This window comes from Ictalurus punctatus, chromosome 27 (assembly GCF_001660625.3).
Source record: "Ictalurus punctatus breed USDA103 chromosome 27, Coco_2.0, whole genome shotgun sequence".
Lineage (NCBI taxonomy): Eukaryota > Metazoa > Chordata > Actinopteri > Siluriformes > Ictaluridae > Ictalurus > Ictalurus punctatus.
In genome coordinates, this window is record NC_030442.2 from 16,873,390 (window position 1) to 16,898,482 (window position 25,093).

At 41.0% G+C, this 25,093-nt stretch overlaps 1 protein-coding gene across 1 annotated transcript; it reads left to right on the top strand.

Annotated features, from left to right (window-relative positions):
- Nucleotides 1-769: 769 nt before the first annotated feature.
- Nucleotides 770-25,072, top strand: strc1 (stereocilin 1). The gene is made up of 28 exons (XM_017458747.3): nucleotides 770-870; nucleotides 1,116-1,823; nucleotides 1,970-1,994; nucleotides 3,142-5,641; nucleotides 7,478-7,543; nucleotides 7,670-7,780; nucleotides 8,471-8,625; nucleotides 9,312-9,498; nucleotides 9,825-9,940; nucleotides 10,391-10,520; nucleotides 10,604-10,789; nucleotides 12,126-12,164; nucleotides 12,348-12,518; nucleotides 12,662-12,802; nucleotides 13,402-13,463; nucleotides 13,668-13,803; nucleotides 13,902-13,990; nucleotides 14,620-14,755; nucleotides 16,157-16,353; nucleotides 16,601-16,691; nucleotides 17,293-17,458; nucleotides 17,971-18,158; nucleotides 18,457-18,612; nucleotides 19,459-19,601; nucleotides 21,178-21,326; nucleotides 21,454-21,551; nucleotides 22,863-23,013; nucleotides 23,101-25,072. The coding sequence occupies exons 1-28, from the start codon at nucleotides 822-824 to the stop codon at nucleotides 23,181-23,183; spliced, it is 6,429 nt and encodes a 2,142-aa protein (XP_017314236.1). The 5' UTR covers nucleotides 770-821; the 3' UTR covers nucleotides 23,184-25,072.
- Nucleotides 25,073-25,093: the final 21 nt, after the last annotated feature.

Here is a 25,093-nt window from a genome sequence, read left to right on the forward strand (position 1 = left end):
GGTTCAGTTTTACTTTACTGAACTTTAAACATATATGTGATATTTTGGACTGAAATTGCAGCGCAGCAACAGCTTTGGACGCTAGCGTGTAGCGTTATGTTGATGGCTGTAATGTTGACGATCCCCTCTTTGAAACAGCGATTAGCATGGACAGTGTTCGGGATTACACAGATTAGACTACTGTGTCTGCATATGAACTGATCTAAAACCATTACTGCTATAAAGTCCTTTAAAAGTTGAGAACGGGGAACGTTACGCTGTTCTCTCTCTCTCTCTCTCTCTCTCTCTCTCTCTCTCTCTCTCTCTCTCTTCTCCCCCCCGATGTGTTCATTCCTCAGAACACAGTCTCTCAGACGTTCGCTCCGATGTTCAGGTGTGTTCCGCCTTAAAGCAGGTGTTAATTAATTAATGACCAGCTCTGATAAATTATTCAGAGCCACGATCCGACGCTCCAATCCGTTCGCACATGTTCCTTCCTCTTGTTGGGTTTAATTAGGTTTCTGCTGTGGGTTGGGTTTGACCGAGAGGACACTGGGTGGGTGTGTGTGGGGGTGGGTGTGTATATTAGGAAGTACTTCACGATGTAACACACACTGCTCAGAGCAAACTCTGAGGCACAGTTTCAGCTTCACCACCACGGACTTGATGTATCTGTAGCCTGGAGGAGGCTGAATTTATTTTCTGCCCGCCTTTTTATTCATTTAGTTATTTATTTATTTATTTATTTTAGAAATTGCTTAAATGACCCAACAAAATCATAAATATAAACTTCAGTTTTATGTTTTAATAATTCATTTCAGGGACTATTGATTGTGTGGAAGATGTGTCGCTCAGGATGTTTATTGCTTTTCACAGCCTGCACTTTCCTCGGTAAGTCTGTCTTTACGATCAGTTCTAGTTCCTGAACTGTCCGTCTATCAATTGCGTTATTATAATGAACAAGGACACGATTATTTTTAGTAGTAGTAGTATACAGATCTTGCTGACAAAAACAATAACACAAAATGTTGTTGTTGTTATTATTACCTCAGTATTATTATTATTATTATTATTATTATTATTATTATTATTATTATTATTATTGTTGTTGTTGTTGTTGTTGTTGTTGTACACAGGGTTTGTCATCGGCGAGCCCACAGTCTTGAAGACCCTCATCACCCGCCGGACCGAGTTCAACTCCAAATCCAGCGAGTCTGAGAAAACCCGAGACGTTCCCGTGGAGAAAATCCACTCTTTCAAAACTGAAGCAACTGATAAGAAGGAGGAAATAAGGGTCAGAACCGGGTTCGGGTCAAACCTTTATCAGTCCCGAAGCAAGAGTAGAACCGGTCTCACCACAGCGCCCCCAGATCTTAACTCTTATCTCAACCTCCTCAGCGGTTTATACCGCACGTCCCAGCCGGTACTGCTGGACGGCTTCCCTCAAGCTCTGGTTTGTCTGTTAGCCAATGGAACACAGTGTGGGTGGCAAGCAGATCTAACCGCAACTCTGCTTTCTAAGTTGAGCGTACCGCTGATGTCCTTCCTGTCATCCATTAAATCTCAGACATGTCCGTTGAACGGCTTTCAGAGGAGTGGAGATCCGGCTGGGGCTCCGCTCACCGCCCTTCACGAGTTGCTGAATGCCACCTTGTCTCTACGGCTTTCCGAGAACTTTTGGACCGAGTGGAACGGTTTTATTGACTCGTACTTGTCTCCGTTGATGTCGGACATCTCCTGTTTCATGGTGGACTTTCTTCAGTCTTTAGTGGAACTGGTAACAGTCGTGTTGCAGTTAGGCATCGAGGCACCTACGCTGAACCAGAGCCAGAATTGTCCTCAGGGTCAGTAGTTGTTATTGTTCTGATGGTGCTGTTCAACCTTAATCTAACTTTCGATCTTCATTCTCTCAGCTTAAAATGATAAAATGACAATTTAGCATTAACGTAGGGGAAAATAATTTCGTTTTCTTTGTCTTTTTTGTATACAGGAGACCTAAAACAACTTCTACTATGGTGAGTGTCTGCACGTCTCTCATTCAGAAAGGCTTCCTTTAGGGCTCTTTGGATCGTTAATGAAAACTTTTACGACGGACCAAAGGGCGGTGGGCCGTACTGGAACCTTTATTGGGGACTTTAGAGACCCCTACAAATAAAAGTTCCACTTTCAGGAAAAGTTCCAAGTAGAAATCCTTCAGAAATCTACAGTCAGGAGGCATGCAAAGAACTCCGAAGGAAACGTTTCTCCTTTTTTTTATAGATCAGTCGTTTAGAAGTGGTTTCTGAAACGGACGCAGCCCGAAATCGCTCTGTGAGCGGACTGTGGCGAGTTCTGCCTCTCACGCCGGCTTTGTTTTGTAGGACTGGGCGATATGGGAAAAATATCATATCACGATACTCGAATATTTCTACGATGCGCGATACGTATCGCGAGATATAATTTAGCTAACAAACTGTCTGCAAGACAGTAGTAAAATAAACAAAAAAATCTGTTAAGCCGAGTTTGACGATGCTTCTCTTTAAAGTCTACAGACGAATGAGATTAAGTTTTTTAAAAAATTCTAGTCAAATCAGCGGCATCCATTCAGTACCATTTTAATGTAATTATTAAAAACGAAAACAAATCACCGTACCAACGATATCTCAGAAACGTGTATCGCGTAATCATTTATCACGATATCATATCGATATATCGCCCAGCCCTGTTGCTCTGTACGATCTTTGGCCCGGTTTTCCTCTCGCAAACGAAAATCTCTCGCGCACTTTGTGAAAGAGTTCGAAAGAATTTGCTGGTGAGTTGAGATGTGACCTGTAGAAATTCTCAAACTGAGGAAACTTCATGGGTCCAGATGGAACTTTTTGTACGGACGTTAAAAAACATTACGCAAATTGAAATGATACTCATTGACTATTGCAAATTCTTTTTGCGGTGACTTCTTAAGAAATGTTCACGCTTACAATACAACATAACGCTGTAACGTCTAAGGAGGTTAGGTTACTAATTCCCGACTGTGAAATGTAACTTCAAGGCCCTTTCACCAAAACCACAACGCAACTGCATGTAAAGAAATAAACACGTAAAGAAAAAAATTTCCAGTAATTCTTAACATCTGCATTCTGCAGAGGTGGTGATGGTAAGAACGGTTTGTTTCTTTTTATCCAGGGGCATTAGCCAGAATTTGAGCTGGTCCTTCGGAGATTCAATCCTGAACATGTTCTTGACTCTCGGCGTTCCTCCATGTAGCTATACAGACGCGGCATGTCAAAGCGCGTATGATATCCACAGCGGTCGCTCCGTCGCGTCTCCGGTGGACGACCCTACAACACGACTGACCTGCGACGAGCGGGATGTTACGCACCTCAATAACACCCTCTGTGCAGAGATTATAGCCAGTAGATCTCAGGTTCCTGATGCTCTATATTATCTTTGTGAATATCTGAGTACCTTATCGCTCTCTGAATTAACTCTGGTATGGAGAAACACTTGCCACATGGTGGAGCTTGTCCTATCACCCCTTCTGGAACCCTGCCCACCCTTACCCTCGGAATCGAGCCAGAGAGTCGCACGAGCGACCCTTAGCCTCAGCCAGCTTTTCTGCAACTACGCGAACTGGACGTCGGAGGCCGCCATCGACCCGGGTCTGGTCACTATGTGTAGCGACAACGACCCTGAAGCTTTTCTCGAGGGCGTGTGCAGTAACGTTCCCGTGATGCAAGTTCTCGTCGAGAACCCTAACAACAGCTGGGTTTGGGAGTACTGCACGAACGTGTCCGAAAGATACATGATCCGGCAATTTTGCATGTACGAGCTATGGACTCCTCAAATGCTTGACCCTTCTGTTGTGGCACTGTGCTGGAATAATGATCAAGCGAAAATGGAGAAGCTCCTCTGTCAGAGTATGGATTTTTACATCATGATTTTATCCAACATCGAAAATATCTGGATAACGCCCAACTGTACCGAGGTACCTACATCTCCGCCGAACGACACCGCCACTCTCGTATCAGAAATGTGCCGGTACTCGGAGTGGCGCAACTTCATAACAGTCTCCGCAGATCAGATATCCCTGTGCATACAATACGATGAGCCTCGATTTGTTCGAGAGGTCTGTGCTAACACCTCATTCCTCGCTGCGCTAGTCCTCAACAAGGACCATTATTGGGTGCAACTGTATTGCACGCTCCTTTTTAAAGGTTCTCCAACGGTCCCATCTGTAGTCTCGAGCACCACCGTATCGCCAACGACTCCGCAGATCTCCGTCACTTCATCACCAGTCTCTCCAAAAACGACCTCAACAGTGGCCACTCTTTCTATCACAGCACTTTCTCCATCTCTTGTCCTAACAACCCCACCAACAATCGCCACTCTTTCTCCCATAACCCCTCTGGCCTTCACATCAGCAGTCTCTTCCAGTGTTAATCCCTCGCCATCAACAATTCCACCGGTGTCCTCCAGCACTGCTTCACCTTCCTCATCGACGGTCTCCCTAACCGTCTCCACCTTCACTCTTCTTCCTATAATCAGCTCAACTCTCTCTGCTAGTGCTCCCTCGACCATCTCACCAACAGTTTCCCCTACAGCCTCGCTAACTACAACCCCACCAACTGTCCACCCTACTATTCCCGGCATGTCTGATTTGTGTAAATATTCCGCCTGGGCCGCTTTACCAGTGCATCCATCGGTGATTGGTCTATGTTGGAAATTTGACATGGCGGCATTCCATCTTAACGTATGCTGTAACACGACATTGTTATCCCGTCTAACTCTCGACCCTCAGAACCAGTGGTTGAAGTCTGTGTGTTCTGTTAACGACACGTCAGACTTGCTTCCCAGGGTTTGCCTGTACTCGGAATGGAACAAGCCGGTCATTGTAGACATGACCGACCTTGCTCTTTGCGCTGATCTCGACACGGCAAACTTCGTCCGCAACGTATGCGCCAACACCACTGTTCTACAGAACCTCCTAGCCAATTTGGACAACACCTGGTTGCTGGAGCAGTGCTCCAATCTCACCGGGTCTGGCACCGAGAATCTGATGGGCTTCAAGCCCTCCGAGCAATGTCTGTACGCAAACTGGACGGTGACTCTTCCCGGTGCAGCTCTTCTGGTACTCTGCTGGGATTATGACCAAGCGAACTTCATCTCGTCAATCTGCGTCAAACCTTCTGTGCTGTCTCATATCGTTCGAGATCCTTCCAATGTCTGGGTGAGCGCTTTGTGTGCCACCTTCTCAAACTACACCAGGGTCAACCAGTCCAAAAACACCACCAACAGCAGCAGCTCGAGTAATACGAATACCACCGAGATCCACCCTTGCCTGGTGAAAGAGTTGATCGTCAGACTGAACTGGTCATGCAGTATAGACTTGAATGCCGTTTGCCAGACAGATATCCCTCAGCTTCAGGTGTTCCAGGCGTTCCTGCGCTGCGGTGTGGAGGTTCTCCTGCCCCGTATGGAGACAGTGATGACTTCAGAGGTCTCTACAATGGTCAGACAAGCAACAAGTTTGTGGGTAATTCTGCTGCTTGTTCTGGAAGAAAACGGAATGACGACACCGAGGGTGACCGATAACATCGGGCAGAGCATCCTGGACTCCGTGTCTGCCTTCCTGGAGAAGGAAACGAGCTTCGGCAAGAAGCAAGTGGTCCTGCAGTGCTTTGCGGTAAGTTAGTTTCTTTCGTTCCTAAATGTAAAGTCAAGTCCGCAAGTTTACGTATTCTTTAATAACACACCATTTTAATGTACAGTGGGTATGAAAAAAAGTTTACACACCCCTGTTAAAATGGCAGGTTTTTATGATGACCAAGATCGATCATGTCAGAACTTTTCCCCACCCTGAATGTGAAATTATAACAAATAAAAAAATTAAGTGAACATAATTAAACATTTTCGGGAAAAATAACCTTTGATTATGGTTTCAAAGTCCGGGCAGGGTAAACAAAAGCCATGGAGAAATAGCAGAGAACATGTTTTCATGGGTGTGGTGAAGCAAAAGGCTTTTCCTCAAAGACACTTTCCTCTGAACATCGACTCTGTGGCGCAGGTTTTGCGGAGACGTATCGTCTCCGATATTATCGAGGAGGACAGTCCTGTTCTCGCCGTGTCGCTAATCATTACCGTGTTTGGTTTCAAATTCGTAACTTAAGCTAGCTAAAAGTGAGAGGTGGGGGTGTAGTGACTGCCATTGAGTTGAGGAAAAACTGACTCTTTTTCAGTTTCAGTTTATTTATGATTTCATTTTTTGACTTGCTAATAAGGAAAAGAAAAATTTTTTTTTTAATTCTTTTGGCTTCTATTTCTGATCATAAAAATCAAAAGTGACTTGTTTTTTAATTTCTCCCACCTGACGAGTAAAGGAATAATCCAAGAAAAGGGGGGAAAAAAAAAAACCTTTTGTTTGAATTTTATTAATTTAATTTATTGACATGAAAATAAAAATGACCAAAAAAAAAGTGCACAGTATGAGAATTTAAAGAAATAAATAAATAAAACACGTTAATTTAAAATAACACTTTAACATCTAAACGGTTAACGAGAAAAGAACTGGGTGTGAAATTCAGTTCCCTTTTAAATTATATTTCAATTTAAAATTTAAATTTATACATGTATGTGTGTGTAATATATATATATAAAATGTATGTGTGTGTGTGTGTGTGTGTGTATATATATATATATATATATATATATATATATATATATATATATATATATATATATATATATATATATATATATATATATATATAAAGTGTGTGTGTGTATATATATATATATATATATATATATATATATATATATATATATATATATAAATGTTGATTATTATATATATTTATATACAGTTGTGAGTAGAAGATTTGGCAGAAGAAAGTATTTAAATAAATGTAACAGATAATGAATATATTTGTTTTTGTTGTTGTTTTTTAAAGAAAATTGCCAACATTTCTTAAATCCTAAAAAAAAAAAAAGAAGTGATGTCTAAAAAAAAAAATTTAGGTTAATATATTTTCTTTTCTTTAAAAAGACAGTTATACAGTTGATTTATTTATTTATTGCCCTTATCAGACATCAGACCACCATTTAGATTAGATCTTAGATTATTTGATTAATTTGCGTCAGTTATTTAGCATTGTTGTACGACTATTTAAATTATTTTAGGGGTTAATTACTCAAGAGTGTCTGTCACTGGTGTCAGACCTGTTGCCTGGTGTAATTGACTCGAGGTAGACGGGTCACTACCTAGTGTACGATGTCCGTCCTGTCAGTGATATCGGACATTTCACGTCTCGTACACGTAACACGAACCGACCGACCGACAATTGATTTGTTGCTTACACCGACACTTAACTCTAATGTCCTGCGTGTATTGTTGTTGAACCTGTTTTTACATTGATGTCGGTATTGTAGATGGTATCAATCGATGCTCTGATGACTTTTTCCAGGTGTAAGTATCACACTCAAAGGTGTGTGTGTGTGTGTGTGTGTGTGTGTGTTTCAGAAAGTCCTCACCAGCCTGATGCAAACAGGAAGAGATGTCTCCAGTGATGCCTCTTTTTTCATCAAGGTTCGAACAGACTCGTACTTTACTGTAAACTTTACATCCATCATCGTGGTGTTTTTTGTTTTAAATGTGTAACCTTATTCTTGTAGATTTATTATTATTATTTTTTTTTTCAATCTTCTTTTGCAGCATTATTTCCAGATCCCTCTGGCGAGTCTGAGGGCAGTGCTGAGTTCAGTGGACACGAATACCATGAGACTGATTTTGCTTTACTACAACCAGAACCAGAAGAACCTTCAGGTGAACCCTTTTCGGGAATCTCACAAGAGAGGAGAGAATCATTTGGAGGCGTTTGTGTTTTGTTACAGCCTGTAAACAAAAACAACACGAAACAAACAACAACCACCTCGAAACAAAACCAGACAGCACATTTAAATACTTATATTGTTACTTTGTTTGTTTTTAAAAAAATTGCTTTAATTAGCAAGATTTTTCCCCAGAAATGTCTGTATTTACGCTGATCATAAAGCAATAAGCCCTGATTTTATCCTTTACTGATCGGCGTCATGGCAAATATTGGTATAAAAATGTCACCGATATGATAAAAATCCGTTGTTCGGTTAAATAACCGGATTTATTTTTAACGTTATTCGCAGGAAACAATTTGTGCAAAGCCAAAGTGAGCTTTGGTTGCTAAGCAACATGGCCGACAAAGATCAGGGTACTTTTACAGTATATTATAGACAGAACGCTGATTTAAGTGTTGTTTATTTTGTATTTTTTTATTATTGGTTGCAAACCTGAAGCATTAATACAGAATTTAATTACGGTATTGCAGTCACAGTTGTGTGTGTGTGTGTGTGTGTGTGTGTGTGTGTGTCTATATATCGAGGATTCTACAACGGCTTTAAACGCGGCTCAGCCAATCAGATTATTTTTGTTGGACCGGTGTGTTCTATAGGTGTCCTGTGCTCGTGTCCTTTCTTATAGGTGACTCAGGAATATTTGCGCACCTTGGTGTCCGTCCCGATGCAGCTCCACCTGAGACGAGACGAGACCCTGTTTTTGGACCTTGGCCCCCTCCTGAGCCTCATGAAACCGGAGCACATCGGCTCTCTCCCTCCGCTACAAACCAATAGCGTTGTGTGAGTGAGCGAGAGAGCGGGTGACCCGTTTTTCCAGCAGCACACTAAGCTTTGTAATGTAGCCGCCGTACATAGTTTACACCGAGTTCACTTTACAACTGAATCATCGAGTATTTAAACGAACAGGGATGGAGACACGGTAGAGCCGCAGCAGGGTAGCGCTATCGGCGCTGTCACAGCTCCAGGGTTCCGTCCTGAGCTGAGCGTGTTCTCCTCGGGTCTGTACGGGTTTCCTCCGGGTTAGGTTCCGGAATAAACGACCAATCACGGTGCCGATACTCCTATCCAATCTGAATTAGTTTTACACAACGAGGAGGCTGATGGAACTATTACTGGAGGGATTTTACACCGTTCCTCTAGTCCGAATCTGTCGCGTTCCTAAATTTGCAAAGATCTCACCTTTAGACTTCTGTAAGAGGAAACTGTAGGGAAAACCCCAGGTGATCGATCATACTTACTACAGACGTCTTCTAAACGTGATTTAACGCCGTTATGTCCTTAAAACTAATCTGATTAATTGACTATGGACAGTAGAAATGTGTTTTTTTTTTGTTGTTTTTTTTTTGTGGATGGATTTAAAATAAAGGTTTATCGGGTTAAACAAACGCATGAAGTGTAAATGATGGTCGATCAGAGAGAAAACTCTAAATGATGAACATGATATTGTCCATCGATCTGTCCCTTAGATTAAACCTGATGAACAGCACCATCAGCAGTCTGTCACCGGAGCAGCGTCAGGCTTTCGGCTCGTGGTTCAGTCAGACTCTCAGCGTGGCGAACATGACCGCAGGCGGCCCGTCCTTCGTAACAGACAGCGGTCACCTGATCGCGTACCTGCCGTTCCGCAGCTTCCAGAACCTCTCACCTGCTCAGGTAACACCCACGCCACCTTTACCGGACACCCGAACCTTCCTGGCTCTGGCCGGAGGTTTATCGCCGGTCAGATGTTTCCTTTTGTGAGCGACAAGTCTGCACGCTCGTCGTCCGTAAGCGTATATACGATCCGTGAATTAAAAATGGATGTGTAGTGTGTGTGCTCAGAGAGCGAACACAAAGGAAGGTGTTTGGAAACGAATTTCCTGCCAGGATTGAAACGGAACACTGTCGGACGTCTTATCGCGCAGTTTTGACGTCTCGGTTTGGTTTCGGTTATTGATCATAATATGAAACCAGTATGTCTTGTTTTGTTTTTTTTTAAGGTCTTGAACGGTCTGGATGTTCTTCTGAGGAACGATCTGGGAGCTGTGAAGAGGCAGTTCGTCGCTCAGAGTGTCATCGGCGTGTACAAGGACCTCACAGCGGATCAGTTCAGAAGGTTTGCGCATCACGCTCGTTCAGATCATCTGACGGGGTGGTTGTTGTTTTTTTTTAAGAGGTCTAGGCAAGAGGAGCAGTCTTTTCACGTGGTGGGTCTGTGCAAATCAGTCCAAAAATACTGGGGGGGGGTAATCGATTGGCTTTCTGAAGAGATTTGGCCTTGTTTAGCCAGCGAGCGTATGTTACATCTTTAATGGTGATTGATTAGCTATGTGTAAAAGATTAACCACATCATGTACTCCCTTTTAATTATAGAAGACTTGCTAGCCAAAGTCAAGAAGCTAGCTTGCTAGACGTCTTCGCCAACACTGACACGATAAGGAACAAGGAATCATTCATCTCAATAACGTTCGATTAAAAATCCTTGCGTACTTCTTATGTAACTATCTTCTATGTTGGTGAGGTTCTCATTATTTTGTGCGAATGAAGTGATCTCAACACATTTTAGGTTAGCCACCCTGACATGCCAAGCTAACGTGAGTGACCTGCTGGCGTACATGGACACCGGCGTGTTCCCGGTGATCCAGGAGAACGTCAGGACGTGCGTAACACGGCGCATGAGCGTTCCCAGCGACATGGTGAGGACTGTAAATGAAATAAATAACGCGCACGCGCCGGTTATAGCGGTTATAATTTGTCCCGCGCGTGCCGCGTCTCTCAGATTTCCAGCGTGCTGTTTTTAAACGGGTCCGAGCTCCAGTCTCCTGGCGCTCTCAGTCCTCAGAAGATCTCTCACCTCGCACCGCTCCTGCCTCTGCTCGGGTTGGACTTTCTGCAGCAGCTCAGCCAATCGCAGCTCGTTCCTGTCTTCAGTGCCCTCACCTCTGTTCCCTTCACACCTACGCAGGTATGGCGTGTATCCGCCTTACACCATGTCGTGCAGTGTGTAATACAGTCAACTGTAAAACTATTAGCACCCCTCGCCAGGAGATTGGCCAAAAGGATCATCATAAACATAGTTTCTCTAATGGAGAAATGCGGACGTGTGCGTCGGGGTCAAACCTTTGTGGATGCGTAGCGCTTCGGTATGTTTGCTGAAATAGAAATGAATGTTTTGGGACATGACATATTTCTCCGTAGCAGAAATAGAGCTCCAAAGTCGACTAAAATGGCCGTCCGGATTCCACCGCCTGTGGTGGTGTTTAAAAGTTAGAGCTCTTTTTCAACCGTATAATGCGACATGATCACGTGACTACACCGTCACATTTCGGCATCGCGCCACGATGTATCGTTACACCCGTAACGATAATATTTTAACCCGAATAGACCGTTTTTGTCACGTATCCGGTCGGTTTTGCTGCAACTCCTTACACAGAAGCAGCTGATATACCGTGCACAATATAGTCTTTTAATCGTAACACCTAATTCCAGAAAATGAAGGTTGTACTAGATGTGTTAAATCATTTCATGCGATCAAGTAAAAGGCCCTCATACCCACTGTAACGTTTCTGGGTGGATCACTGATGCTGGTTTGCGACTGGTTGACGAATTCTGCTTTATCCCAAAAACTGGTTGCATCTGCCAGGAGGTTAAGAATCGACTACTTATTATAGATCTTTCGACAGCTTATGACCCTGAATCTACATCATCTAAATGGTTCCAGAACGAAAAGTGGAGTACAAGAAATGCTCTACTTAGGAAAACTCGCACTCCTCTCATTGCTTTCCAACAGAACATCTAAACGATAAGGAATACATTCCCACTCGCCAGCTGTTAGGATCTTATATGCGTTCAAGATTTTAAGAGAGGTCAGAGGTCAGAAGAGGGCTGTTAAGGGTCAAGACCCGAGGGCATATAAGCAGGTGGGAGGCCAAGAACTGATAGGGTGTGTGTGTGTGTGTGCGCGCTACTGTGGAAGCGTTGGGTTAGAATTGCGTGATCAGTTAAGCATGTGGCTCTCCACAGCCATAAGGTAAGCAGAAAGAGGACAGAAGTGACACAGGAGAGGAAAATTAACCACCTTCCCAATAATATCTGTTCTGTGGTGATCCCTTTGCACCGACAGACAGGGCAGAGGGGTGCCAATACATCACGGTATTATTTTCGTCATATCGCCAAGCCCTCTTTTAATATCCCTTTGAAATATCAGAACATATCTGTACAGGACATAGAGGAGAAAGGCTGTCGGAATATTGAGATTAATGATTGATGAAATTTCTGTTGAAACATTTTTGTTTTTTCAGGCTGCTGTGATCATAGACAAGATCTCATCCAGCTTTAATGTAAGTGTGTGTGTGTGTGTGTGTGTGTGTGTGTGTGTGTGTGTGTGTGTGTGTGGGCACGCATGTTTGCATGTTTTTAACCCTTTCTGAGGACCAAAAAGGACAAAATGTCCCCACAATCAAATATGCATTATAAAATTAGTAACGTGTGTGTGTGTGTGTGTGTGTGTGTGTGTGTGGCAGTTGTTTGATGCAGGAACTTTACCTAAGTTAGGCTCCCTGCTGAGTGGATTGAGAGCAGAGTCTCTCTCCACGCTGTCCTCGAGTGTCCTGCTTTCCGCTCTCTCCAACTTCAGACAGTACACACCTCAACTGACTCCTCCACAGGTCAACGCCATTACAACACGACTCTGGGTGAGGTGGAAACACACACACACACACACTCACACACATACATATATATATATATATGCGCACAGATTTTTACTGATCTCTTTGTTTTTGTTCATAATTCAAATTTCCACTGTAACGTCTACACTTGAATCTCATTAACTCAGGCTGCTCCAGGAGTGGTCACATGGTTAGATGAGGCGGAACCTCTGCTCTCTGGCACCTCCCTTCTGTGTGTGATGCCTCAAACTCGCCTTCTTCTGACAAACAGCACCGCTCCTTACACACACACCTGGAACACACAACAGGTATATACACATTTGGAACACATGATGGGTACACATACACACCTGGAACACACAGCAAGTACGCATGCATACACACCTGGAACACACAATAGATACACATGCATACACACCTGGAACACACAGCAGATATACACACATTTGGAACACATGACAGATACACATGCATACACACCTGGAACACACAGCAAGTACGCATGCATACACACCTGGAACACACAGCAAGTACGCATGCATACACACCTGGAACACACAGCAAGTACGCATGCATACACACCTGGAACACACAAAGTACGCATGCATACACACCTGGAACACACAATAGATACACATGCATACACACCTGGAACACACAACAGATATACACACATTTGGAACACATGACAGATACACATGCATACACACCTGGAACACACATCAAGTACACAGACCTGAAACATACTACTGCTACACACACCTGGAATGCATATACACACACATGCCTATACACACATGCAAACACAGAAGCAGATACAAACACGGCATGTATACACACACATACACACACACACACACTAGGAGTACACAACAGACAAGTTGTTTATGTGCTGTATCTCCTGCAGGCTAAAACTCTGTTTAATGAGGTCATGAGCAGCGCATCGAGTCTCTCAGCGCAGCGCTTCATGTGAGTGTCTCTCTTACATCATTTCATGTTCCTAATTATCCCCATAATTATTCCTCATTTTTAGATTTTACACAGGAACTAAACCATCTCTGTTACCACACACACACACACACACACACACACAGACCAGGTCTGTCTCTGATGAATTGTTTCATGCTTTGCGCATGCACTCGTGTGTGTGTGTGTGTGTGTGTGTGTGTCCAGGTCTTTGGGAACAGTCGTGCAGGGAGTGAGCTGTAATGTTTTCTCGAAGCTTTTCCAGAATTCTATATCCGTGTCCTCCATGCGCGACCTTCTGCGGGTCGTGAGAGAGCAGCCGGTGCCTCTTCACCCGTCTCTGGTATTTGTATTCAATAATCACGCAGGAAAATATCAGATCAAGCAGTGTTGCGGTGATTTCCTGTCCGGCGCTCAAATCCTGTGTCTTCTCCGGTCTAGAAAAGGTGTTTGTTTGAAGAAACGTACAAGTCCAAGTTCTTCTCGGAGCTGCTCGGCGACATGGGCGCTCAGATCGCTCTGTCTATCCCGTAAGTCTTCTCATTCTTCTGCGTACTCTAGCCGAACAGGTACGTGTCAGAGAGAGAGAGAAGTAAGAAATAAAACGCTCCGTGTTGAGTTATTGTAGGGAATGAATCGACGACAGAGTGGTGCGATGAAGCAGAGTTACCTTTATCGCTTGTTTTATTCTTCTTATACCCCAGAGATGTGTCTTCAGTTACAATTCTCATTCATTAAGGAAGACCACGTCATACTTTTATCCGTTTATAGTTACGTTTAACGTTGTAGGACGCCCCGCGAAACCATTTATTTCCCGTTATTACTTCCGTTATAGCAGCGCCCCTCTCTTTTCTTTCTCTTGACGTTAATAAGATGCAAAAAAAAAAAAAAAAAACAACCCCACAGCTTGTCATGTTAATGACATACTACTCAGCATAAGCTCCTTCCAAAAAAATAAACGTTTGCCGTCAGAGCTGCCGTCATAAAAACCTCTGACCAGTCAGAATTGAGAATTCAGCACTTCACGAGACAATCTGCTACTTAAAATACGAACGGCATTCACAAAACCCCGAGTATAGACGCCGCACTGAATAAAAAGACCCGATCGCCTTGTTGTGCTTCATGAAAACGCTCTTGTTGTGGTTTTTTTTTTTTTTAGGATTAGTTCTATTAAGAAGTTCTCCCCGGCAATGATGGACACTCTGAGGGAAATGATCGTTCTGGATCCTCAGTACTTCCTGCTTATGCCCAGGATCAAGCAGGCCATGCTGGTGGACAAGATGGTGCAGAGCCTGGTCAGTCTTCCTTTTAACGAGAACAGGAACTCCATCCTGGGCTCGATTTCACTTTAGAAAGGCTGAAATCTGTTCAAAGCACTTTCCTGACACGGCTCGTTTGCATTCGGCGACGCCCACAAAACTCCGTAAAAGGTCACGGTGCACAGCTGGGAGCGCGAAATGAATGATCAGGGTAAAGGCTGAAAGAGAAGTTATTTTGCCTGGCTTCTGTTCCAGTAAAAATATTTAATACTATATAATATTATTATTAATAATAATAATAATAATAATAATAATAATAAGCGAGCACTAAATCCTCCATGAGCTGAGGCATGGCCCGGCCCGTCCGCTGTTTATACGCCGCCGTTTCTTTCGTCGGAATTAAATGATTCGTTTTGTTTGTCTTAATTTTTTTGGCTTTGTGTTGGGTCGCCTCCTTTACTTTTTTATTCTTTAATTACTCCCAATAAAATAGAACCGGTTTTCTTTAAAGCGCACCTATTATGGTTTTGAAACGTGCCTAATTTTGTTTTAAAGGTCTCATACGATAGATTGAAACGCATCCGAGGTCAAACAACACTTTAACGTGCTCAGAATTTAAACTGCAGCGTTACCTTTTTCCCCGCAGTGTCACAAACGACTCGTTAAACGATTCGTTCTAAACGATTCGTTCTAAACTCCTCCTTTCCGAGAACATACTCTGCTCTGATTGGACAGATGTCCCAGTCTGTTGTGATGGGTCTAGCACTGGCCGATGAAGACCAGAGGCGGGCCTTTTTGTTATAAACCTACGTAGGTTAGTACAGGAAGTAAAGTCTGGAATCACTGACGACTCGTTTCAGCTGTTCAGAATCGGTTCCTTCTTTTGGGAGTCGATAACTCCGTTTGTCGTGCGCTTTTTTGATTTTTGAAACTTTGCAGATTTTTACGTTCACAAACAGCCCTATGACACACTACATGAACGGTAATATTTGATAAAACCATAATAGGTGCACATTAAATGTTCTGGATGGTGCTCTTAGTCCCTGAGCGAGTGAACAAGCGCGTCTGTAAGTCGCTCTGAATAAGGGCGTCTGCTAAACGCTGTAAACGTAATAAAAATAACCTCCGCGGTATATTAGATATAAAAGTGCAGTAATCCATGCAGGTCATATGATCGTTCAAGTCGAGGCTTACATTAGTTCGTTCTTTTATGCGTAAATGTACACGCGCTACGAACATTTTTCCAAATCTATAGGAGTTTCATGAGTTTCTTACCAAACTGTCGTATGAACGATTTACGAAGAAATCCATCCGTATCCGGCACGATCAACGAGGCCCATAGCTAGAGCTTTAACTGAGCTAGAAAGTAATTATGTAAATGCAGCTAAATCCCCAGTGAATTGACCTCGCCGTACTGTATGATATCTCCCTGTTTAGGGCCTGAACACGGGAACGTATACCGAGGTGGAGTTCCGTTCGTTGGGAATTATGGCGACGTTTGTGGTGGACGCAGTCTTCGTGCGGCTGGACAGGAGGTTCTTCGTGGACAGCATCGAGTCTCTACGCGGTCTCTGCTATAACACTGGTAAACGAGATGTGGTGGCGTCGATGCTGCAGGAAACGGACACATTCGGGTGAGCAAAAACGCTACAAGTAGGTCATGTGATGTATTTTTATACTATGGAAAATGCTAGAACTCATCATTTTGAACAAGCAGTCATTGCTCTCATGGCTATTCTTAAATCATATTCAGTATAAAGTGGAAAAACATTGCTATTTACGCTAACTAGCACGGACCAGAACCGACTCGAGCTCTCTCTTCATTGATTAAATGTTCTTTTTTTTTTTTTCTTTTCTTTTCTTTTCGTTTTCTTCTTAAAGCCCAGTCCAAAGCTGGAACACATCAACCCTGATTCAAGTAGACCGGTTCCTCTTCTTCCTGCCACGAGAGATCATCCTGCTCATTCCTCCGGTACGCCGTTTCATCAGTTTAGCGTGTGCCGTCTTTTTTATTTATTTATTTATTTGTTTATTTGTTTAGCTAGCTAGCTAGCTATAACGGCGCATCCTGAAGTGTTCTATTCCTTTTACAGCACGGCAATTTTTACCTTTAAAGAACGGCACGAGATACTTTTTATCCGTTTGCAGTTACGTTTAATGTTGTTGTACGCCCGTAAAGCGAATTAGCTCCTGTTATCACTTCTGCTATAGCAGTTATAAACACCGTTCTCTCACCCTCCTCTCTTTCGACGTTAATAAGACCAAACAAAAAAACAACCCCGCATCTCGTCACGTCATCGCCGAACCGTGACGCGTAAAGACTTTCCCAAGGCGTCGGGTTTTAACTCGGCCCTGATACTGGAGACTCCTTCCGTAAATGTTAAACGAACGTCTCCTTACGGAAACTTTTTCACCGTATTAACAATTACGCTCTGTAAAAGTCCCCGTGTGAAAGGCGTTACTAAAGAAACGATAACTGGTTAATATGAGCGTGCGATTTAAATGACTGCTCTTATAGGAAATTCGTCAACGCCTTTCGGAGTGTGAAAGAGGGGGGTTTTGTGTCTCGGCAGGCTCTGATGAGTCTGGAGCGTATCGAGAGGCTGTTTAGCAGCCAGCAGCAGTGGGAAAGCGGAGGCGTCGGCTCTCTGTGCGAACACCACGACGACCACGACGCGCTCTTAACCAAGAAGCAGTTTGTGCTTCAGTACTTCTCAGGCTTGCTGAAGCCAGGACGCTGTGAGTACCTCACCAACTACTAGTAAATAATACAGCGGGGTGATGCGTCATGTGATCACGCTGCAAAAAATGACATCTTAGCAAGCGAAAATAACTTGAATATCATCCAACGCATCTGATATTTCCTGTTATATGATTACAATCAACTAAATACATGATTAATACTTCTATTTCTCGACATTTCTTACTCATTTTCACGCTTGTTCTGTTGGCAGAATGAGGAAATGTGACGGTTGAAATGAGTTACAGGCAGGTTGAATAATCTGATATTGGAATTATATGAATCTTATAATAAGAAATATTAGATCAATTTCATCTCGCCGGTCGGTATCAGAATCTGGTCCGATACTTGGAAAAACGGTGGATCGGATATCTGAGAAAAACGAGACTTGGATTGGATTTGGAAAGGAAATTTCTTATGTGTGTGTATATATATGTGTATATATATGTGTATGTGTGTGTATGATGGAAAAAGTCTCTCATAAGAACTGAACCTGAACTGATCCCTACAGCGTCGCTGTCCGCCTCCAGCACACCTCCATCCTGTGTGAGCGTGCAGGTGACCGGCCCAGCTGCCTGGCCCGTAATCACCCTCGTGAACATGTCCTCGTCGGCTTTCCGCCAGTGCCTCGAGCTCATCGGCCGGGATCCGTCCTTCACCTCCGACCAGCTCTCGCTGCTGCTCCGCAGAACCAAAGAGGCAAGTGATTTTACCACACATTGAAACGGCGTAAAATCTGCGCTCGAGGTCATATAGTTCACGTACGCCTTGCAGAAGTTCGTATTTTAAATAAAAAATAAAGAGCGGTCATAAAAACCGCATGCTTCGTATTCAGTTCTGTTTAAAATAGTGTGAAACAAATATACAGGCGTGCCGAAGTTCTGTATAATCTTTCCGTCTTAAACGGAAAACCTCCGTCTCTTCTCTAGATCGGCGTGTTCGTGATAACCTCGTGTGATTTTGTGCGACGTTACAGCGTAAGGTGTGTGTTTTGCAGGTGTTCGGAGTCGTTTCGTCCTTCGCGCCGTCCGTCATCGCTCAGCTGGGCCGCATCGCTACGCAGCTTTCACCGGACGAACTGGCGTCACTCGAACTGTCTGAAATTCTCTCCATCGCACCTTTAGGAGCTGTTAGCACCTGGACCAGAAAGCAGGTATGAGCAGATGCTGACGTCACAACACCGTGCTGTCGTATTAGCGTGTGTTAGTACGTAGCCAAAACGCTGTAAGATAATAGTCTAGCTAGTTAAAAACTAAACGGTACACGTCGCATAAAACGCCAACATTAGGGTTTGTTTCTTCACGTAGTTATTTAAATGCTGCGTTTGTAGATTGACCTTATATTTGTTATAGACAGCTTAGCTAAGTTAGCCTAGGAGATGTGTAAGTACTAGTTGTACAGCCGAGTGCAAAAGTTTGCACACCCTTGCTTTGAAACGACGCAACCAACGATACCGTACATTTAATACGATAAACGATGTCCCCGTATTATTACAAATAGTCAAATAACACGTCGTAGATCTGAAACACTGACCGTGTTTCACTTTTATCGCATCTTCTGACGTGTTCAGCTTTTTTCTGTTTACCTTACACTTTTTGTCATAATCTTTCCAAACACTTGGACATCTACAGTTCTGCGAAAGGTCAAAGAGAGGTCTTTTTTTTTTTTTTAAATCGGGAGAATTTTTTTTTTCTTGATTTTTCTTTTCACTTGATTGCTCAGAGCAAACTCCCGTAGAGTTTTGAAGGCGTTTGTGTTTCTATACCTTAAATAAGACTGAAGAAAGTGATGAACATGATAAAGGAGAAATTAACTGCAGGATGTCAAAGGGGACTTGTGAGGAAACTTGTGAGGTCGCTATCAAAGATGCATGCTCATTTTCTCTGTTTAAATAAATAAACAAAAATAACTCTGAATGAATTCCTGGCATTTTTTTTTAAACCACTGGTAATCCAGAAACTTCCATATATCGTGACATGTACGCGTTTATATTCGTCAGTTAGGAGTTTTGTTCTCCACCGTCCTGACCTTCACCAAACAAACCCCGAGCCAGCTGAATTCCAGCTCTTTAGTGGCTCTGGGACACATCGTTTGTGGGATCGAAGCTCCTCTCATCAACACTCTCAGTCCTGTAGAGTTCGGGTAAGATTATTTAATAAATGTAGTTTTCCCTATGAGATTTATTTACTGTTTATTGTTTAAACTTATAAAGTAGTAGGTAAACAACAAAGACAATTTTTCACAGGCTTTGCTCATTACCAAGGGTGCCAATATTAATAATATACCAAGGGCACTGTATAAACAAACCAAATCAATAATTGTAATAATGTTATTGCAAAAATAAATAAAGAAATAAACTAATGGTAAGAGCAATAATACAGTATAAATAATAAGTAAATGTATAATTAAAACAGTAATAATACGGTATAAATAATTGTACAGATAAACACAACAATAATGCTATAGTATAAATAATATATACATGAATAATAATAATAATAATAATAATAATAATACAGTGGTAGAACTAGTAGTAGTAGAGTATAAATAAACAAACTGAGACGAATAATAATGTTATAGGATAGGCTATTTATCAACAGCAACAACAATAATATAGTGTAAATAAACATTTAAATGCATAAAAAATAATGCTATTATAATAATAGTATAAATAATACAGTATAAATATGTAAATGTATAAATAAAACAATAATAATAATAATAATATAATAATAATAATGTATAAATAAATTGTACAGAAACACAACACTGATGCTATAGTATAGATAATAAATAAATACATTATTAATAATAATAATAATAATAATAATAATAATAGTAGTAGTAGTACAGTGGTAGAACTAGTAGTAGTAGAGTATAAATAAACAAACCGAGATGAATAATAATGTTTTAGGATAAATAGCCTATCAACAGCAACAACAATAATATAGTGTAAATAAACATTTAAATGCATAAAAATAATGCTATTATAATAATAGTATAAATAATACAGTATAAATATGTAAATGTATAAATAAAACAATAATAATAATAATATAATAATAATAATGTATAAATAAATTGTACAGAAACACAACACTGATGCTATAGTATAGATAATAAATACATTATTAATAATAATAATAATAATAATAATAATAATAATAATAATAATAATATTAGTAGTACAGTGGTAGAACTAGTAGTAGTAGAGTATAAATAAACAAACCGAGATGAATAATAATGTTATAGGATAAATAGCCTATCAACAACAACAACAATAATATAGTGTAAATAAACATTTAAATTCATAAAAAATAATGCTATTATAATAATAGTATAAATAATACAGTATAAATATGTAAATGTATAAATAAAACAACAATAATAATAATAATAATGTATAAATAAATTGTACAGAAACACAACACTGATGCTATAGTATAGATAATAAATAAATACATTAATAATAATAATAATAATAATAATAATAATAATAATATTAGTAGTACAGTGGTAGAACTAGTAGTAGTAGAGTATAAATAAACAAACCGAGATGAATAATAATGTTATAGGATAAATAGCCTATCAACAGCAACGACAATAACATAGTGTAAATAAACATTTAAATGCATAAAAATAATGCTCAAATAATAAATCTATAAATAAAGGAAGCTGTGGTATAAACGTGTTTGTGTGGGGGTGTGTGTGGTGTCAGTAAGGCCGTGCTGTGGTTGGGTCGTCTGAACGTGTCGTGTTCGGAGGATCAGCTTCAGGCCGTCATCTCTCTGCTCACCAACAGTCTGGTGTTTGGACCCGTCAGCTCCTGGGGTCCGGAGGTTTTTCTCGAGATCGGCGCGTTCGCTGGTAAGATCTTTTCCCTTAAATAACCAGTGTGATTATGCAGTGTGTTTTTATTTCATGTAGTTGTTTAGTGTCATGATAGTGTTTTATCCATTGTTGTCGGTCTTATTCTTGTCTTTCTTGTATACAGCTGGAATTCCTGACATGTCCATGTCCGCCCTGGTGAAGGAGCAGATAGAAGGAATCACTCCGCTCGCTATCTCTCTCGTTACAGCCAAGAAGTTTGCAGTGAGTGACGACGGGGCTTTTAAATTATAGAGACGGAAGGACTTTGAGGGATTGTTGATGGAGTGATGAGGATGAGAAGGATGAGGTGAATGATGATGGTGATGATGATGATGATGATGATGATGTGCAGGAACACAATATGTGACCTTCATTTGGCTCACAAGCTTCCTATTTGACCACATGCATATAAGTAAAACTTCCTTGCCGAGTCGAGATACTGTAGGAGTTTACTAGTGTGGAGTAAACGCTAGTGGTGGACAAAAATACAAAAATCCTGTAGTTGAGTGAAAACGGCGATATCTTTGGTCGACTTCATTTTGAAAACTGCGGAAAAAATTGAAAAAAATCTCAGATGGTGAAAACGATCTCGCTCGTAGTCAAGTTCATCCATTATTTCCTTTTATAAGATATACCAAATATAAGATTATTAAACGTATTTCTAGACATTTTACGTTTCATTTCGACCTTAGGGATTTGAAATAGTGTGTCAGTCATTTTGCGTTTATTTCTCGAAAGAAGGGAAACGGTCTGCCGATAGAAAAAGAAAAAATAAAGCTGGGGAATTAAAGTGTATTACTGTTGCGTAAAGGTACGTTCACACATGCATGGACTCGCAGTCACGATGCGACCGGATACCGTTCGTTTCCAACGAGAGCCGGCGACTTCCGGTGACATGAGCGACGGCGGCCGTTTACGATTCGATGTGGGCGTGTCCATCGACGCGACAAAGTTGAGAAAAGTTTAACTTGATGGAAATTACTGAGCGACTTGGTGCGACGATTACCAATGGGAGCGAAGACTGTAGAGTGATCCGTGATCCACCGCGCTTCCTGCGAGTCCGAATTGTTCCGTGGATGCAGACAGTCCGGCGCGCGTGCTTTCGCCTTAAATACAGTAGATGTCCGAGATGGCAAAGAGCTCACACTGCTTCTCCTTCATCTCGTAGAATACGATGCATATATACACTGGTGAATTTTTTTTATATATATATATATATATATATATATATATATATATATATATATATATATATATATATATATATATATATATATATATATAATATATAAACGCTCTCCCTACAGAATGTTTCATTCTAGCAGCAAGAAAACATCATTATTATTTTTTTGTCAATATTTGAATGCAAATTGCACCACCTACTGCTACTGGTTACTATGGCAACCAGCCGTAGGAACGCCTGGAAATTTCATATTACAGCGACTGTCAGCTTGCAGCGATAAAATCGGTGTGTGTGTGCGCCTTAACAGCACGGTACCTTAATTGCACCATAATTTCAATTTTCACGCGCAGGTGGTGTTTGATCAGGTGCAGATCAGCGCGTTCTCTTACGAGCAGGCCGTAGCAGTGACGGCAGCCCAGCGTTCAGCTCTCAGCCCCGTACAGCAGACCGCTCTGTCCATGGTGCTCAACCCGCTCGAGGACAAACCCGTGGATTTCAGAGGTTTCTGTCTCTTATAACACGAATGCATTGTTTACTCGTACACTAATATAGATAAAGACTCTTATTTCTCCATGTCTGTGTCCACAGGCAGGTCACTAGGAGTAACGGCTGAAGTCTGTCCTTTCTGCCGTGTCTGCAGTCTGCTGCTGTTCCTCCTGACGCTGATGTAAAAACAAAAAAAGATTCTCTGTGAAGCCTGTGCAATATTCTGTATATGATTTCATAACAGCACTTTAATTTTTACCACTATAATATATTCTTTTAATCTAAAAACCTTGCATCATAGGTTAGGTTTAGTGTGTGCTTTGTTAATTAATTAATTAATATATTCATTCTAATATTTATTGCTGTGTATGTCCACATTATCGTTTTATTGTTCTGTGTCTTTATATCAGTTATATTGTTATTAACCGCTTATTTCAATCTCTGATGCAAGTAAAACGTGAGCTATTTTAATCTGCATTTATTTTTAAAGTCAAAATCATGTTTTGTTCCAAGAGTAAGCTACGTGACTCGATTCCAAGCCTGACGTGGGTACGCAGCTTTCCTTCGAATTGAAGGTCGTGACGTTAAATTGAATTTATCGTCGCGCTGCTGTAGTACACTGTAGTGCGTGGTGTTGAATATACTGAAATGCCTCTATATGCGTGGATAAATCTAACTGTGAAAGTCTGTGAAACTGTTCTACCATGTTTATATCGGTAATAAATCATAAAAATAATTACGAATCTCAAAAGAACTCGACCAATATGATCTGAGCGCAAATAAAGGAGGAAATGTGACCAGATTATTAACAGTTTATTAACCTTTATTTAAGACTTTTATGAGCTTGTTGCTCAAACATGATATGAGGAATAAATGGCAATATTCCACTTTTTTAAAAAATCTAAAAAAAATAAATAAATTTAAAGTAAAGAAAAAAAAACTGCTCATTTTGACCTGAATAGAAGAGCGTAAAACAGAAGCATTAAAGTTGGTGTGCAACATGGCAAAACCTTTTATTGCATTTTTTTATTATTTAATTTTAATTTCTTTTTCATTTGTACTGTTGAAATCGAACATAGTTTTGTGTAGGTTTAAATACAGTACAAATTGCTAAATGGAATATTTTTTTTTACTTCATACTTTTTTCTTTTCTTCATCTTTTAAATTGCGTTTGTGTTGGTGTTTCAAGTTGAAACCTACACTCACTGGGCACTTTAATAGGAACACCTGTACACCTGTTCATTTATGCAGTTATCCAATCAGCCAATCATGTGGCAGCAGCACAGCGCGGAAACGGACGGTTGTTTCTGTTCACAGGTCACACAGGTTGGATTTGAGCAACCGAGACAGAAAATATTTTCTAAAATGACCAACCTTGAATAGATTGATGTTTTGGGGGAATATTAAAGAGACAAACAGCACTTCTCATGCCTACAGGTGTGTTTAGGTGCAAATAAGACATGCAGGTAATAAGACGTAAAGCAGTGTCACCTATTTGGTTTTCATTTTTGTGCACAGCAAAGTTGGTGTTTGTTGATGGTTCACCACTGTGTGTAATCTGTTTTATTTTCATTTTTAAATATAAATATGACTTAGTTTCATGTTCAGAGGAGAAAATGAGCCAAGTGCACAAAGTTTCTTTAAAAAAAAAAAAGAAAAAAAAGCGTATTTCTACCTTAAGTAAATTAGAAACAGAACACAAAGGTTAATACATAAAATACTTTAAAATAATACTTTCAATCGGTGATATTTTGAGCTTTCAGGTCACTGTATATGTTTTAGTTAACACAGTCTCCCCCCCCCCCCCCCCCCCCCCCATTTAATCTTTCTTTTTTGGTTTTTAATACTATAAGCAACTTTACTGTTCCTGTTATCAAGAATGTGATTTGCTGTACGATATTTGTTTGTGTGATTAAATCTGTAAATTTGTGTTCTTGTCCCAGATTATCAGGATCTACAGGTTTTTTTTCCAATGAAACTTTAGCTATGCGTGTGTGAAATTCTACTAAACACTCATCAAAACATTCAACTATGTACAGTTTACCTCAGTAAAAACTGGCAGGGAATTAAAATTTGGGAAAATAAAAGTGTTTCT

What these genes read in the sequence shown, in the direction of transcription:
- strc1 (XM_017458747.3), top strand. Translation starts at nt 822, where the DNA reads ATGTGTCGCTCAGGATGTTTATTGCTTTTCACAGCCTGCACTTTCCTC. An exon ending in CCATTACAACACGACTCTGG is followed by an intron (nt 12,519 to 12,661) that starts GTGAGGTGGAAA and finishes TCATTAACTCAG; the next exon opens with GCTGCTCCAGGAGTGGTCAC. An exon ending in CTTGCTGAAGCCAGGACGCT is followed by an intron (nt 17,459 to 17,970) that starts GTGAGTACCTCA and finishes TGATCCCTACAG; the next exon opens with CGTCGCTGTCCGCCTCCAGC.